This window comes from Peromyscus maniculatus, chromosome 9, assembly GCF_049852395.1.
Source record: "Peromyscus maniculatus bairdii isolate BWxNUB_F1_BW_parent chromosome 9, HU_Pman_BW_mat_3.1, whole genome shotgun sequence".
Classification (NCBI taxonomy): Eukaryota; Metazoa; Chordata; class Mammalia; order Rodentia; family Cricetidae; genus Peromyscus; species Peromyscus maniculatus.
In genome coordinates, this window is record NC_134860.1 from 44,905,080 (window position 1) to 44,923,251 (window position 18,172).

The 18,172-nt window shown below is 45.0% G+C and overlaps 1 protein-coding gene across 1 annotated transcript in view; it reads right to left on the bottom strand.

Annotated features, from left to right (window-relative positions):
* Gch1 (GTP cyclohydrolase 1) overlaps positions 1 to 17,664 on the bottom strand; it is a 41,249-nt gene extending 23,585 nt beyond the window's left edge. Inside the window, exon 1 of the mRNA XM_006987507.4 lies at positions 17,146 to 17,664. Within this exon, the coding sequence (XP_006987569.1) occupies positions 17,146 to 17,482 (337 nt within the window). The 5' untranslated portion in view covers positions 17,483 to 17,664. The remainder of the gene's footprint in view (positions 1 to 17,145) is intronic.
* Between the last annotated feature and the right edge of the window lie 508 nt (positions 17,665 to 18,172).

Sequence of the window (18,172 nt, forward strand, 5' to 3'; positions counted from 1 at the left end):
CCTGTATCCCATTTCATTAAAACGAACCCAGGCTATAAACTCGACCACACCAAGTCATTTTTCTTCAATAATGAAGTTTCCCAGCTATATTTACTTATATTTTGCTCCCACATATCTGAAAGCTGCCATCTGTGGATAATAAGAACAAAGTTTTATCACAGATTGTTTTAATTTCCTGCCTGTTATCAGTAGCAAGAAGGTAACCCTGGAAACGGGGTTCACAGCACTCTCCCTTCCATGGTCTGTTAGTCACAACCACAAAGGAAGCCAGAGCAGCCTCCCGAAGTTAAGGTTTGTCCACACCACCACTGCACTTACCAGTTTGAAACAACGAAGCAACACAGCTCAGCACCCATCCCTCAAGCTTTTAGCCTGCTAGGATCCCTCCTGGAAGTACAGTAAGGCCACAGTGCAATGCTCTCTAAGCATCTTTTACAGCAGGGATTGCCAGACCCTTCCAGTGGTTGTGTTAAAACACAAATTGCTGGGTCCCATCTGCACACAGCTCTCTGTAGTTCTGGGTGGGCTTGAGAATCAATCTGCTTTCTGAAAAGGTCCCAGACCCATGATGCTAACTGGATCCACGCTCTGAGAGAGCTCCTGTTCTGAAGCTGCATTGCTACCCAGAACCCTTCACATCTCCTAGATGCTCGAATATGGACACGCATGGTTAGGACAAACAGACCTGTTTCTGCCAGGGAGGAAGGCAAAAGGGAAGGACTCTGCCCCCTAGGCAACTCCTGTCTGTGGAGCTTGTTTTTACTATTTTCATTGTGGGCATGAGCAAGGCAGGCAAGGCCAGGGTGTGATCCTCGATGCATCTTCCAGCATTCAAACCTGATGAAAGATGGCTTTGGAAACCTTCGGCATCCATCCATCCTAGGGACAGGAAGGACATTATAGGGTCTGCCAACAGAGAGAAAGGTAAGGGGCGGGGGACAATGGAGCCCAGGGATTAGGAGGGCAGCCATGCAACCCAGCGCACGGGGACTCTTTGCTCTTGTCCGGAATTCAATCATTTAAAGTCACCATCAAAGATAAGCCTATCCTGTTTGAGGGGAAAAAAAATCTGTATCACAGGCCCAACCCCCCAGTGTTACTAACATCGGAAAAACTGTCAAGGCTCACAGCACTGTGTCATTGGCCTCAGGCCTCCACAGCTACTTGTACTGAGAGTGTGGGGTTCCAGACTGCCAGAGTCAACGCTCCATCTTCACGCTTTGACGTTTCCATGGTGCCCTTGCAACACCAAGCACTGAGAAAAACTTAAACACAAGGTCCCTTCCGAATTAGCTTGGGAGTTCTCTCACACCTCACACTAACAGTTCAGACATCTAAAGCTCCCTCCCCTCCTTCAAGTACTCAGGCACTCTCCCAGGATCAGCCTTCCACTCGTAATCCACACCTTTAAATCTCTAGTCTAAAACTATTTTAAGACGCTCCCTTTACTCTGTACAAATGCAAATTCTATGTAGTCTCATCTCAGAAGCTATTCCAGATGCTTCTGCTGCATAAGCAGAAGTGTTCTACAGGTAGCTTATGAGGTCCATAGGTTCTGTAGATCAAAAATGAGACAGGACCCAGAGCAAGTGTCTGGCCGCTACTCCTCTCCACCTGGGTCTTTTACTCACATGGGCAGTGTTTCAGCCATGTCTCAACCACCAGCAAGCGGTCTCTCCACATGGTCAAGGTGTCCCCAGAGAGCAGAAGCCTTGGGGTTGTTTATATAGTGACTCAAAGCCCCGAAGTGGCTCACATTCTTTTTTTTTTTTTTTTTTTTTTTTTTTTTTTTTTTGGTTTTTCAAGACAGGGTTTCTCTGCATAGCTTTGCGCCTTTCCTGGAGCTCACTTGGTAGCCCAGGCTGGCCTCGAACTCACAGAGATCCGCCTGCCTCTGCCTCCCGAGTGCTGGGATTAAAGGCATGCGCCACCACCGCCCGGCTAATTTTTTTTTTTTTTTTTTTTGGTTTTTCGAGACAGGGTTTCTCTGTGTAGCTTTGCGCCTTTCCTGGAACTCACTTGGTAGCCCAGGTTGGCCTCGAACTCACAGAGATCCGCCTGGCTCTGCCTCCCGAGTGCTGGGATTAAAGGCGTGCGCCACCACCGCCCGGCTGTGGCTCACATTCTTAAGACACATTGTAAGCCAATATCCCATGGTTCTCTCTCATCACAAAGTGGGGAGTATATCAAGCATCCAGTGCTTTTTGCAGTTTAATTCTTCTAGGAGGTCAGGTGAAGCAGTATTGCCACCATATATAAAATGAAAAGGAGGACAAATTTATAGACATGCCAGTAATCAGACAGCTAAGGGACAGGGTCATGTGTAAGCGCTTATCTTCCTGTATTCAATAAAGTTAAACTTGGCTTTGCCTAATGATGGGGATTTTTTTTAAATAGAGTCTTGTGTAGGCCAAGTGCTGAACTAACAAGGATATGCCACTATTCCTGGTTATGATGGGGCTCTGCTCTGAGAAATGAATCATTAAGCAGTTTGTTACTGTATGAATACCATGGAACATGCTTACACAACCTGCTATCACTTAGACTCCATGCCATTAATGGTGTGTATCTGTGTGTGTGTACTTACATATTTCTGCATACATTCTATTGTTTTAAGGCCATGACAGACAAAACAGGCCATTACAGCAAGCACAGAGAAAATAATGTAATCAAGTGGTATGGTGAACGCAAGATGAAGAGGCTCTGCAGGCACAAGGCAGACTGTTGCATAGTTACGTGTTTTGAATAAGTAGGAGCACATCCTGAAATAATAATTATTAATATATTAATATAATAATAATAATACACCACCCTGGAACACGGTGGCTTGTTACTAATCACATATTGGTGCTGTACATAGCTGTATGTGCTATGCTCTTAATCTCTTGAAACAGAGGAGCTTGACACACGTCGGCAGTGGGTTGTCCTGATCCTCAGGGGGTTTGGCTCCATTAAAATCTTATGGGGTTACTTCAGTGTAGTGAGTGATGCTGACTGGGGCATCAGGAGGCACAGCACTGCATATGCATCCACTTCTCTTTAATTCCAGGGCAAGGCGTCCAGTGGTTCACATGGTCTTGCCATAATGACTGTTTAAGTAGCCAGCGGAGAGGACCGCAGCTCTTCCAGCCTTGGGTTTGAACTGGCTTAGTCAGTGTGTTTCTCACCCTGACCTGTTTCCTCACAACAGCTAGTTGGACTTTAGGTGAAACCTCAATGCATTTGTTTTGAAAATGCAACTGACTCAAAAAAAAAGAGCTGGGCTGTTGAGCCCCTCCCAGGCTGCCTGTCTGGCCCACTGCACTTAGTCCTCCCTGTCCCCCATTTGTCCTCTCTCCCAGCAGCCAACACCTGAGTCTAGACAGCCACATCACAGTCTCCTGTTGTCAATACCCACCTCTGCGCCCCCTCACATCTTCCTCATCCTCCCAACTTCATCTGAACCCCTGTGAGGAAGCTGTTCAGGCTCAGGCTCCTATAATATTGAGGAATTTTTATGAAAGCAAGAATTTTATAATTCAAATTACATTTCCTTACTCATTATCAATTCTGTTCCTTGAAACAGAACTGCTGTCAGGTGTGGTGGTACACACCCTTAGTCCTAGCACTCAGGAGGCAGAGGTAAGTGGGTCTCCATGAGTTTAAGACCAGCCCGGTCTATACGGTGAGACTCAAAAAAGAAATGATAAAAGGAAAAGAGATGCCACAGAGATGTTTTTATATATATATATATATATATATATATATATATATATATATATATATATACACACACACACACACACACACACACACACACACACACACACACAATTGAATAAAAGAATGCTTTTCCCAAAATAAAATATTTTGTGGGGGTTTGTTGTTTTTAAGTCAAGTAGTATAGAACTGGCACTCCTTGCCAGACCTGGCATTTTCCTCTTTAAATTTTGCAAAGTTGCCAGGCAGTGGTGGCGCACGCCTTTAATCCCGCACGCCTTTAATCCCAGCACTTGGGAGGCAGAGCCAGGCGGATCTCTGTGAGTTCGAGGCCAGCCTGGGCTACCAAGTGAGTCCCAGGAAAGGCGCAAAGCTACACAGAGAAACCCTGTCTCGAAAAACTAAAAAGTAATTAAATAAATAAATTTTGCAAAGTTTTCCTAATATATAAATTTTGGTGTTTAGATATTTTTCTTTGGCAAAGCATGCCATTCTATTCATGGTCCCTGATCAATTCTAACAGCTGAGCAGCATGGCACTGCTAACTGCTTCCTGGGCAGCCTCTTGAGCTTGAAGCGTTTGCAGTCTACCCATCAGCCAAGGCTCGGAGGGACTCTGGAGACTCGACCATATGACGTGGTTCCCAGTCATCAACCTCCAACAACACGCCAGTGACCTTCCCAGCAGGAGTCGGGTGTGTGGCTTTAATTAGAGAAGCAACTGTTCACCCGACTTCTGCCTTTGCTCTTGGTGGGGGACGGATGCCAACATGGAAGCCGTCCAAGGACCTTGGCCTTGTACATGAACAGCAGGCTGTTGCATGGTGACTGTGTATAAGACACTGCTGTGGACCGGGGACTCCTGCAGCATATTTTTACTGGGAAACAGTGTGAACAACAAGAACAGCCACAGCACCTGCTGGTGCAGGGCTGGACCTGCTGCCTGTGTTGTGTTAGCTACATGTGTTGACATTGTTTGTGCAGCCTGTGAGGACACTGGTCTCACAGTGCTAAATGGTGGTCTACCGGCAACCGGGTAGAGAGCACTGGAGATATATTGGAATGGATGAGCCCTGAGCAGTCCGGTGAGGGCCTGGTCTTGATTGAACAACCTGGCTCGGCAGTGTGGAGCCAAGTTTGGAGTCTGTGGGGCGGCCACCATGGAGTGACTTGAGGAGGTACTGGCTGGCAGAGGTTGATTACAGGGCTGGGCATACTTCATACACTTGCCATTTTCTACATACACTGGATAGTGAGATGAGCGTGGAGCTCTTCTTTCAACGAGCTAAAGCTACATTCCATGGCTGTCACAATGTTTTCAGTTTATTTGAAAATCCAAACATGCACTTAGAAAATTAAATGTATTAATGTACAGTTGACCCGTAAAATTGAACTGTGTTAATTTACTTATATATAGGTTGCTTAGGATATTTCTGACGGGGGGTGGGGGAGTATCAGAATCAGCTAGCTTAGCAACACTTCTAAAATTAAGGTATATATAAAATATACACTGACAGCAATCTGCTTTAATCATTTACTTCCTTGACAAGATGCACAAATCCATTTTGAAAGTAAATACTTAGGGAGGGGAAATAGCTCAGTTGGTAAGGTGCTGGCTGTACAAGCTTAGAGACCTAAGTTTAGATCCCTCAGAACCAATATTAAAAAAAAAATGAGCATGGTGGTCATAATCCTAGCACTGGGGAGGCAGAGGCAGGAGGATCCCTAGAGGCTTGCAGGCCATCTAGCCAATCAGAGAGCTGTAAATTCAGAGAGAGACACTATCCCAAAAATCAGGTGGAGGAGCAAATGACAAAGACACTCGATGTTAACCTTTGACCTCCACACACAGCCATATACATGCACACAAAGTGAAACTTCCTCCAGACGCATGTAAGTATAGCGCACATTGTGCCATTTGTAGTCAAGTGTAAATAAACATTTCAGTATTAAATCATAAGTGGAAAGGCATTAACTGGACTGGTGATAAGCTCAGTGGTGGGGCCCTTGCCTAGAAGCACAAGACCCCAGGTTCAATGCCTGACACCGCCAAACTATTAACTGTAGAACCATCATGATTTCATAGCTGCCTCCCATTGCTACTGTCATGAGTTTGTGTTGACTTATCTGCCAATCTTTTCTTGAGCAACCTTCCTCTTTCTAGCAAGTTGTATAACCTAGTAAAACTATGATCTCTCATAGTTTATAAACATTTTACTGTGTATAATACATATAACATATCACCTCTGGACTAACCTGTTTGTTATTAGTAAGGCTTCTTGTTGATAGCAGATTATCAACTTTTAGAAGATTTCAAGGTTAGACATGAACTTGTAACTCTACAGGGGTTGGTGCCCTGACACTAGCATTGCTCACCAGACAACTATGGAGTGCTATTGAGCATTTCTATCCCTGCCCTTATCCCTCAGTAATATGCAACTGCTGGTATTCAATTTCTTAACACAACATTCTGTTTCTATACACACAATTTTCACACAAAATTCAACCTCTGCACTATTTAGCTGCTGTGGGATGTTCTGTATGCTGTGAATGTGTTGCTCTGATTGGTTTATAAATAAAAAGCTGATTGGCCAGTAGCCAGGCAGGAAGTATAGACAGGATAAGTGGATAAGAAGAATTCTGGGAAGAGGAAAGCTGAGCCGGAAGACGCCATCCCGCCATCCAGGGAGCAGCATGTAATGGCACACAGGTAAGCCATGGATCACGTGGAAACATATAGATGAACAGAAATGGGCTGAGTTTAAGTGTAAGAGCTAGCTAATGGCCAAACAGTTTTAATTAATAAGCCTCTGTGTGTTTACTTGGGTCTGAGTGGCTGAGGACTGTACGGGATGCAGAAAAACTTCAGCTACACTTTAGCCATTATAAGACAATGGGTAATAAAGTCATTTCTAGATAGTAACTAACCTTGAACATACATTATGTTTTCTTATAATTTCAAGTATCAAATTTCTGTATGTTCGTCAATCCCACAAAGAATAATGTACCTATATCTAGGACTTGTGTGTTTCTCTTGTGGAGAGTGATATCAATCATATTTTCTGGGGTTTTAGGAGCCCTTTGGATTTCCTTTACTAAGAACCTTCTCTTGACATGCTTTGGCAATTTCCAGTTGTGTGGCTCACCCTTCTCCCGTCACTATCAGCCCACTGTCCAGGACAGGGGTGCTAAATGTCTCCTCACAGTTCATCACTTGACTCCATTTGTACTGGTATTTAACATATGAAAATTCCTAATTTTTATGATGTCAGTCATTTTATGGCTTCTAGATTGAAGCCATAATTAAGTAGCTTTCTATTACAGAATTAAATGCATTAAAAAATTACAACTTTTTTATGTTTTTTTTTTTTTCTTTTTTTTGTGATATATATTTTTTATTTTACAATACCATTCAGTTCTACATATCAGCCATGGGTTCCCCTATTCTCCCCCCTCCCACGCCCTCCCCTTACCCCCAGCCCACCCTCCATTCCCACCTCCTCCAGGACAAGTCCTCCCCCGAGGACTGTGATCAACTTGGTAGACTCAGTCCAGGGAGGTCCAGTCCCTTCCTCCCAGACTGAGCCAAGTGTCCCTGCATAAGTTCCTGGTTTCAAACAGCCAACTCATGGAATGAGCACAGGACTTGGTCCCACTGCCTAAATGCCTCCCAAACTGATCAAGCCAATCAACTGTCTCACCTATTCAGAGGGCCTGATCCAGCTGGGAGCCCCTCAGTCTTTGGTTCATAGTTCATGTGTTTCCATTCATTTGGCTATTTTTTTTCAATAATTGAGTAAAACTGAAATTTATTATATGCCACAGTCGTCCTACGGACCTCCATGCTATATATATATAGCCTCTATGGTTCTATGGGTTGTGGTCTGATTGTTCATTTTATATCTAGAATCCACCAATGAGTGAGTACATACCATAACTGTCTTTCTGGGTTTGGGTTACCTCACTCAGGATGATATTTTCTAGTTCCATCCATTTGCCTGCAAATTTCATGCTTTCATTGTTTTTCTCTGCTGAGTAGTACTCCATTGTGTATATGTACCACATTTTTTTCATCCATTCTTCCGTTGATGGGCATCTAGGTTGTTTCCAGGTTCTGGCTATTACAAATAGTGCTGCTATGAACATAGCTGAGCATGTATCTTTATGGTATGTATCAGCATTCTTTGGGTATATGCCCAAGAGTGGGATGGCTGGGTCTTGAGGTAGTTTGATTTCTAATTTTCTGAGAAACCGCCATACTGATTTCCATAGTGGTTGTACAAGTTTACATTCCCACCAACAGTGGAGGAGTGTTCCCTTTGCTCCACATTCTCTCCAACATTGGTTGTCATTGGTGTTTTTGATCTTAGCCATTCTAACAGGTGTAAGGTGGTATCTCAGAGTCGTTTTGATTTGCATTTCTCTGATGATTAAGGATGTTGAGCATTTCTTTAAATGTCTTTCAGCCATTTGTAGTTCTTGTTTTGTGAATTCTCTGTTTAGCTCTTTAGCCCATTTTTTAATTGGACTGTTCAGTGCTTTGATGTCTAGTTTCTTGAGTTCTTTATATATTGTGGAGATCAATCCTCTGTCAGATGTGGGGTTGGTGAAGATCTTTTCCCAATCTGTTGGCTGTCTTTTTGTCTTATTGACTGTGTCTTTTGCCCTGCAAAAGCTTCTCAGTTTTGAGAGGTCCCATTTATTAATGGTTGTGCTCAGGGTCTGTGCTGTCGGTGTTTTATTTAGGAAATGGTCTCCAGTGCCAATGCGTTCAAGAGTGCTTCCTATCTTCTTTTCTATTAAGTTTAGTGTAACTGGATTTATGTTTAGGTCTTTGATCCACTTGGACTTGAGTTTTGTGCATGGTGACAGATATGGATCTATTTGTAATCTTTTACATATTGACATCCAGTTATGCCAGCACCATTTGTTGAAGATACTTTCTTTGTTCCATTGTATAGTTTTGGCTCCTTTGTCAAAAACCAGGTGTTCATATGTGCATGGATTAATGTCAGGGTCTTCAATTCGATTCCATTGGTCCGTATGTCGGTTTTTATACCAGTACCAAGCTGTTTTTATTACTATAGCTCTATAGTAGAGTTTGAGGTCCGGGATGGTGATGCCTCCAAGGGTTGCTTTATCGTATAGGATTCTTTTAGCTATCCTGGGTCTTTTGTTTTTCCATATAAAGTTGAGTATTTTTCTTTCCAAGTCTGTGAAGAATTGTGTTGGGATTTTGATGGGGATTGCATTGAATCTGTAGATTGCTTTTGGTAAGATTGCCATTTTTACTATGTTAATCCTACCTATCCATGAGCATGGGAGATCCTTCCATTTTCTGATATCTTCTTCAATTTCTTTCTTTAGAGATTTAAAGTTCTTATCAAAAAGGTCTTTCACTTGTTTAGTTAGTGTTATCCCAAGGTATTTTATATTATTTGTGGCTATTGTAAAGGGTGATGTTTCTCTGACTTCTTTCTCAGCCCTTTTATCATTTGTGTATAGGAGGGCTACTGATTTTTTTGAGTTGATCTTGTATCCTGCCACTTTACTGAAGGAGTTTATCAGCTGTAGAAGTTCCCTGGTAGAGTTTTTGGGGTCACTTATGTATACTATCATATCATCTGCAAATAGTGAAAGTTTGACTTCTTCCTTGCCAATTTGTATCCCTTTGATCTCCTTTTGTTGTCTTATTGCTCTAGCTAGAACTTCTAGTACTATATTGAATAAATATGGGGAGAGTGGACAGCCTTGTCTTGTTCCTGAATTTAGTGGTATCGCTTTGAGTTTCTCTCCATTTAATTTGATGTTTGCTGTTGGCTTGCTATAAATTGCTTTTATTATGTTTAGAAATGTTTTAAGCTTCAGATACTTTAAAACTTGTTATATTCTTTGAGTTATATCCCTTTATAAAGGGACACAAGAGTCCTGTTATACCTTTAGAGAATTCCAACTAATAAATTTAAAATGAATTAAATGACCAAAGATCATTAGTCTGTCACTTCTAATAATTGCCAGGTCTAGGTAGTCACCAATAGCTCCTAAAGCAGTAGGTGAAAAGCTGGTTGGGAAACTCTGTCATTGACAAGTTCGACTGAGACCCTTCAGGCTGATCAAGCTTAATGTCAGAAAAGGAAGATATTTGGCTCCTCTGGACAGAATTGTATGCTTCCTTCTATGAATCAGTCTTGCCTAACCTTAAAAGTGTTGGTTTTAAGAGATAGTAAGTATCTCAATCTGATAACTACTGTGTATGCAATACAAGAAATAAAGGTTCATGTTAGACCAACTCAGGAATAAAATAAACAAAGCCTACAATGTGGGAAATCCTGCATGACAAATGGCCCATTTCTTCAGCCACTTACTAGAGTCTAAGAATCAATGTGGGTGACTTATAAAAACCTTAAGGAGTGATGGCACATCCCTTTAATCCCAGTACTAAGAGGTAGAGGCAGACAGATCTGAGTTTGGTGCCAGTCTGGTCTACATAATGAGTTCCAGGACAGCCAGGGCTGTTACACGAAAGACCTTGTCTCATAAACAACAACAAAAGGACCATGTGGTGATATATGTCACAATATATCACCACAGGAGCACCAGGAGAGTTTCCCAATATAATGTGGGAGTTTTGTTTTAATCAAGATCAGTTTATACAAAGAAACCTGTGAGAGAATCATAACTGCAAACATTTGCTAGGTACTTGATACTAGGGAGCTATGGTCAGCTTCACATGTGAGCATACGTTATTGTTCTTCAAGTCCTTACATTTTAGAGATCAGTAGACTGTTTACCAATGAAATGTCACATCAGGGACTTGCTTGAAGATGACTCAGTGAAGAAGGGTTGTGAGGCCAGGAGGGACGAAGCAGGACAGACCTATATTCGTGTTGACAGTAACAGAGGCTGCATGATGGGACACAGCCTATTCTCATGCACACTGAAACCGTTCTACAAGAAAAGATTTAAAATTTCTAATTCTGGGCTGGAGAGACGGCTCAGCAGAGTACAAGCTGCTTTTCCAGAGGACTAGGGTTAGGTTTCCCGGCACCCACATGGTGGCTCACGACCATCTGTAACACCAGCTCCAGAGGATCCAATGCCCTCTTCTGGCCTCCATGGGCACTACACACACACAGTGCACAGACATACAAGCAGACAAAACACCCACAAAATAAAAATAAGAGTCTTTTAAAAATAATTTTTAAATCCACAATCCTAACAAGACAAAGCACCAAATATTCTCTCTTTCAAAAACAAATCCAACATCCACTAAGTCCATCACTTGTGAGGGACAAGTTGCTGAGAATTCAAAGAGGAATGCCTACAGTCCCTTCTTTTCTGAACACATTCTACTGTAAAAGAAAATTCTAGGAAATCAGTATCTTCAGCCTTGAGCATAACAGATTCCTCAGATAGTTCAGATACTCTCAATTAACTCACTCTAGCTTATCCCTGAGTATAACTGCCAGAGACTCAATAGAGAATCGATGGCTTCACATAGCCTGGAATTAGGGTCTCTGCAATCCAACATTCCTAATCCAGAAATCAGGATTCAGACATCAGCCCTCTCCTGGTACATTTTGGTACTGCAGTCTTATTCACCCAAACACTGAACCAAAGGATGCTGCAAACGCAGACCTGGGGAGATGCCAGGATGTGGAGGAGTTTCCAGAGCCAGACAAAGCAAACGGCAGAAAAAACACAAAGAAGAAGGGAGCCAAGTTAATTAGTAAAACACTGTCATCAAGGAAAGCCATGTACCATGATGCGCATTATCCTCTCAGCTCTGCCGCTTTCCGGCCACCACCTGGAGCTAGCCCTCCCTGGGCCTCCGTTTCCTTATTTATAACATGGGAATATTGCATGCCCTATAGGGCTATTATGACGATAGAGCAAGGTGACACCTTTCAAGGACTCAGGGAGGGCTCCAAGCCAGTGACCACAGATACCAGGCAGCCCCAGCATGGCTGTACCTTCCATGCGGCCATCTCCCAGCACGAGTCAAGTGCCTTTGCTAAATGCTCACAGAGCCATGTGGTTCTTGTCACATTTCTCCTTCCTCTGACTGGCTAATGTTTCTTTCCTCTAAAAGACTGAGTGTTTCTGTGAGGGCAAGAACCACATTCAGCTTCACCCATTCTGTTCTCAGTATACAGCACAATTCCTGGAACACAGTTTTAAAAAAAAAAAAAAAAAAAAAAAAGAGCCGGGCGGTGGTGGTGCACTCCTTTAATCCCAGCACTCGGGAGGCAGAGCCAGGTGGATCTCTGTGAGTTCGAGGCCAGCCTGGCCTACCAAGTGAGTCCCAGGAAAGGCGCAAAGCTACACAGAGAAACCCTGTCTCGAAAAACCAAAAAAAAAAAAAAAAGAAAGAAAGAAAGAAAGAAAGAAAGAAAAAAGAAAATTAAGTGACTCTAGGCCTGGTGGTATAAACCCTTAAATCTCAGCACTCATGGGGCAGAGGCTGGTGGATTTCTGTGAGTTCAAGGCCAGCCTACCTAGAGAGACCCTGTCTCAAAATAAACAAACAAAAATAAAAATTAAGTGAAACACTGGTAAAATTCCCTGGTGATATTATGAAGACATAATATTCATAATTGCTTGGATTGAACCCTACAAAGAAAATCATGCTGAAGTCCTGGGTGCCTCTGAACATGATTCTGTTGGATACGGTGCTGCTACAGGTGTAGCTCAGTCAATTCAGATGAGACATACTAGAATATGAATCTACCATCACCAGTGTCCTCAAGAGAAAAAAATGTGGACATTGACCGAGTCAGAGATGGGAGTGATGGATGCAAACCAGGAAACAGGGATTGAATTTCACAACCTGAAACTAGGATGAGACATGGAAGGTCTGTCTCCAGTACAGTTTCAGAGGGTTTGCTGGTTCCTCATTTTCAGACTTAGCCTCGAGGGCTGTAAAATCTGATGGTTGCTGCTGAAATCCCTAGTTGTGGTGTCTCTCTACGGCAGCCCTGAGACACTGGTACCAGTACCAATGCTGTGGTAGTGGCTTGAATGAGCCTGGCCCCCAGAGGCTCATGTTTAGATGCTTGGTCCCCATTTGGTAGAACCATTTGGGAAGGATTAGGAGGCTTTGAGGTTTCAGGAGCCCACGCCAAGCCCAGACCCCTGCCTCCAACCTGAGGATAAGTAAGCTTTCAGGTACTGCTCCAGCCCCATGCCAGCCTGCCTGCCACTACCGCTGCCGCCATGATGGTCACGGACGCACCCTCTGAAACTATACGAAAGCCCCCACTGACATGATTTCTTTTATAAGTTGCCTTGGTCATGGTGTCTCCTCACAGCAATAGAAAAGTAACTGGGGCAAGTGCCATGCTTGTCATTCCAAAGTTGTGTGTGGTGCCTTTAAATGCCTATTCCTGGCTTTTCTCCTGTGTTCTCAACAGCTCTGATCTACATAAACTACTCTATCAACGGCTTTTTTTTTTTCTTTCTTTCTTTTTTTTTTTTTTTTGGTTTTTCGAGACAGGGTTTCTCTGTGTAGCTTTGCACCTTTCCCGGAGCTCACTTGGTAGCCCAGGCTGGCCTCGAACTCACAGAGATCCGCCTGCCTCTGCCTCCCAAGTGCTGGGATTAAAGGCGTGCGCCACCACGCCCGGCCTTTCTTTTTTTTTGTTTTGTTTTATTTTGCTTTTTTGAGACAGGGTTTCTCTGTGTAGCTTTGCGCCTTTCGCCTTTCCTGGGACTTACTTGGTAGACCAGGTTGGCCTCGAACTCACAGAGATCCACCTGGCTCTGCCTCCCGAGTGCTGGGATTAAAGGCGTGCGCCACCACCGCCCGGCTCAACGGCTTTCTAATTTTCTCCTTTACTCATAGTTCTCTTTCTGGCAACAAATACGCTCTATTTAATAATTCTCTAACCAAATTAACAACAGAAAGTATTGGTGAGTCAAGATTGAAATGAGTTACACATTCATATTGGATCCGTTTCAACATTTCAGCCCTTAATAAAATGAACAGTTTTCTCTCTCTCCTCTCTCTCTCTCTCTCTCTCTCTCTCTCTCTCTCTCTCTCTCTCTCTCTCACACACACACACACACACACACACACACACTCCTACATATAATTAAAAAGTAAAATAAATCTTAAGAATTTTTTTTTTGTCTATCTTGATACTTCAGAGCTGTCAGTTTTTAGTTCACCAATACAACCTGATTTAATAAATCAGATACATTTGTGATTTCAGAAGAAAAATATTTCATAATTGCTAAATTTTCTCTTGAAGTAGTGAAGACTCTGTTTTTATTAAAAAAAAAAAAACAAAAACAAAAAACAAACAAAAAAAAAAGTATCCCATTGTCAGGATACACTCTTCAGGGAGCAGGAACAACAGTGCTATTACCTCATGCTGGATTATCCATATGCTTCCTGAAATCCGGGACACTATTCACATGATCATGAAAACCCTTGGCAGTCCAGGAAGGACAAATGAAAACATGCTCGTGAAGAAATGGACAGAAGAGTTAAGACTTTCGGATTTCCATAAACTCAGAAAAGGCTCATCTGATGATGGGATTGGATATAGCACTTAACCTTTGGTGGCTAATGACAACAAGAGGGTTGTCACTATTCATACTTGGGAGAAGATAACACAGAGAAAAGGCCAATCCAAAGGGCCTCGGGGAATGGAGTAGTGGACCTTCCAACTTAACTAAGGTTCTGAACAAAAGAACTGTAGGCAAAGTGGTTGTGATGCATGCCTGTAATGTAACTCCAGCACTGGTGGGGGGAGGGGGAGGAGAGAAGGCGCCTTGCTAGAAGAACTCACCAAGGTTAAAACCTTACGTCTGGGCCGGGCGGTGGTGGCGCACGCCTTTAATCCCAGCACTTTAATCCCAGCACTTTAATCCCAGCACTTTAATCCCAGCACTTTAATCCCAGCACTTTAATCCCAGCACTCGGGAGGCAGAGGCAGGAGGATCTCTGTGAGTTCAAGGCCAGCCTGGTCTCCAAAGCAAGTTCCAGGAAAGGCGCAAAGCTACACAGAGAAACCCTGTCTCGAAAAAAACAAACAAACAAACAAACAAACAAAAAACCTTACGTCTATAAGAGAAGAGGAGTGTGGTTAAACTGGAAGGAGACAGAAATCGAGAATGGGAACTCTTTGGTCTAAGTCTGGTGCTAGATTCAAAGGGCAGCCAGCCCTGGCCGAGGTGCTGTCTTCTCCTCCACCCTGCCTCCTGGCCCACAAGGTACATCCCAGGAGTGATAGCCACAGGGAGACTTGGTAACCCTGACACACCCAGCCCTGTCATGGATGGCCACAGTCACTCCCAAGGAAAGGGGGATACTGGAAAGAGAGGAAAGGTGTGACAGAGAAGGGTGGTGGAAAAATGACCAACTCCCCAGAGCCAAGATGAACTGAAAAGAAACTGGAAGAGAATGGGAAAGGGGAGGATATGAAATACATAATGTCTGACAGAAGACAACAAGGAATTAATAGAGCACCAGACATACAAAAGATATAAATCCCTGCAGGCTGCAGACAGAGGCAGACATCTCTGCGAGTTCTAGACCAGCCTGGCCTACATATCCAGTACCAGGCCAGCCAAGGATACATAATATTTTTTTTTTAACTCAATGAATAGCTATCAATAATCTTAAATAGTCTGTGATCTTTTTTTATTCCGGTAAAATATCTATAAAATTCTTCATGTTAGCCATTTGAAAAGTGTGCTGTTCGGTAGTAGTATTCAAAATTTGTGCAGCCACCACCTCCGTCTAGCTCCTGAACATTTCTGTCACTGGAAAAGGAAACTCCGTGTTAGGCTGTCACTCTCTAGCCCTCTGTCTTCCTCAGCTGATGGATGCCAATCTTCTGTCTCCAGGCCAGTGGACTTTTTATTAATAAATTGGAATGAAGGGTGCTTTGGAGTCCTGACGCCTCTGTAGCTGAATCTCAGCTTATGAGACAAGCCTGTGACAACAGATCTCAAATAACAGGCCAGTCTCTTTAGAGAACTGTGTGCCGTGTACCAGGGCTAGAGATTCCTCTCCCTTGGAGTGATGAGATCTAGAGGTGAGGACCACCTTTTACATCTACAAGAGGCAGATGTAAGATCAGATGCAACTTGTTACATCCTGGACTACCAAACACACTAACACTCTCAGACACTGAACCCACAGGAAATCCAATGACTGTTCATTAGTCTTTGCGTTTTCACACTCTGCTTTCGAGATCCAAACTTGCACCATCAAACAATGAAACCCAGACTCAGAACTAGATCTAGGTCGGCTTCCTAGCATTAGGAAGGGTTCCGTTTCCTTTGGGGCCCCACCCTTCTCAGGCTCTGATTTCCCTCCCACCCTTCCTTTGAGGTGGGGGAAGGTTTGGCAGAAATAATTGTTCTTTCTGGGACGGGTTCTCAGTCTCTCAACACCTTCAGGAAAATGGCAAGGTGGACTACCTCTCAAAGCAGCACTGTTTTTTGTTTGTTCTTGTTTTTGTTTTTTTTCCAGGAGAAATCGGTGGAAGCCAAGAACCACGTCAGAGATCCACCGATGTAAACTGAGCATGAGGCCTTTGAGCTCGGCCGAAAGAACCAGCAGCTTTTTGTGTTAAAATAAAGACCAACACTGCTTACCAAACAGGCAGCATAGGTCCTCGTCATCTTCCACTTCCTCTTCACCCTGCCTCTGTACCCTACCCACACCAACTGCTTCCCCATCACTGGGTGGGAAAGACTGCTACCTGCAAGCTCAGACTGCTGATTTTAGGCTGGGGGGGACGGAGTCCCAGGTCCACTGAACCTCGACTCTCAGAGCAGCAGCAAGGGGGTCCCTCTATTTCTTTTGAGAGAGCAAGTGTTCAAGTCCTTCAGTAACAATATTAGCCCAAGAAAATCTCACATCTCAAACCGCGGAAGCCCGAACCCAGAATTGTGCCGAATTCCGGCAAAGTCCTAAACTGGAGTAAACTTGAGATGGTAGGATAAGAATTACAAGTCTGTGAAGATGTCCCCCACGCCCATCACAAGTACCTAACTTTGCTCAATAACAGGCTCATTGGATGTACAGGAAGCCTGGCTTCACCCAAAAGCCCTGCATCTCAGACTGACTGACAGAAGAAGCGTCCCTTTCAACAAGTGTCCAGGAAGGTGGTGGGTACTGCACCTGCTTCGTCAGGCTCTGAGAACTCGGGTGAGAGGGTCCCGCATTTCCTCCCGCCCCGGAGCTCAGTGTCAGTGGCGAGGCCCACACGAGCCCCATCTCCCCAAGGCCCCTGGGTGCCAGCCACACGACCCAGGAAGGGAACTCGCCTCGTTTACGCGGAGGCTCCGGGGCTGGGGCTGGGGCTGGGAGGTGACAGCTTAGCTCCCAATGCCAAAAGTGAAGCAACTCGGGAAAGTTCCCGGAGCTGCCCCCACTTCCTGAAGCCGCCTCCCCACTCCCCACACTCCCTCCGGCGGCCGCACGAACCTGAGATGGTCTCCTGGTATCCCTTGGTGAAGAACTGCATGGCGGTGGCCGCTCTCCAGGGCGTCTTGAGCAGCCCCTGCCGCTGGGGGTCCTCGCCCAGCGAGCGCAGGATGGACGAGTAGGCGGCCGCCAGGTTAGGGAGGTTCAGCTCGTTATCCTCCTCGCTGCGGGGCCGCCCTGCCTTCCAGGCATCGGCGGGCTGTGGCCCCTTGGCCTCGGGCGGCCGGGACTTCTCGGCAGGCCGGCTGGCCCCGGGCCGCGGCAGCTCCCGCTCGGGGAACCCATTGGTGCACCTGGCTCCCCTCAGCTTCTCCACCGGTAGCGGGCCCTTCTCCATGGACCCGGCGCGACTGCTCCCGAGACACCCACGGGTGCTGCAAGCGCTGCGGCTCCGCTTCGCCGGCGGCCGGGACCTGTGGCCGTCACGGGGACCCGGGATCAGCCTGGAGATAGACACTCGGAGTGAAGGGCAGCTGCCAGCTGGGGAGCCCTGCCGCGCCTCTCTTTTTATGCCCGGGCGACTCTGCCGGCGCCGCGGGGTGTTCCCATTGGCCCGAACCTCTTGCGTCACGGCTCTCGCCCCGCCCCTTCGCCCCGCCCTCCCGATCCGCCCCTAAGCCCCGCGGTTGCACAAGACTAGCTTCAGGTTGGACCCCCCAGGCTTACGATGGGAAGAACCGAGTCAGCAAAGCGACAGGAGTCCAGGGAGCTGGAACCTCAGCGAACAGAGACGTCCGGTCCACTTCGCTTTCACAAAGGGGGCGTGATCGCAAAAAAAAAAAAAAAATCGCTGTGGTCTGGTTGCCCTGTGAAAGATGAGCTAACAGGTGACCTTGCTGGGGCAGGCAGGGTGGGGCAAATTAGCTGGTGATAAGCCACTCCAGTGCTCTTTAAAAAACATTTTTTTTTTTTTTACTTTTTAGTTATTTTTTGGAGATTATAATTAACTTCATTTCTGCTTTCCTTTTCCTCCCTCCAAACCTCCCCATATACCTGTCCCCTCCTCACCGTGCCTTTTCAAATTCAC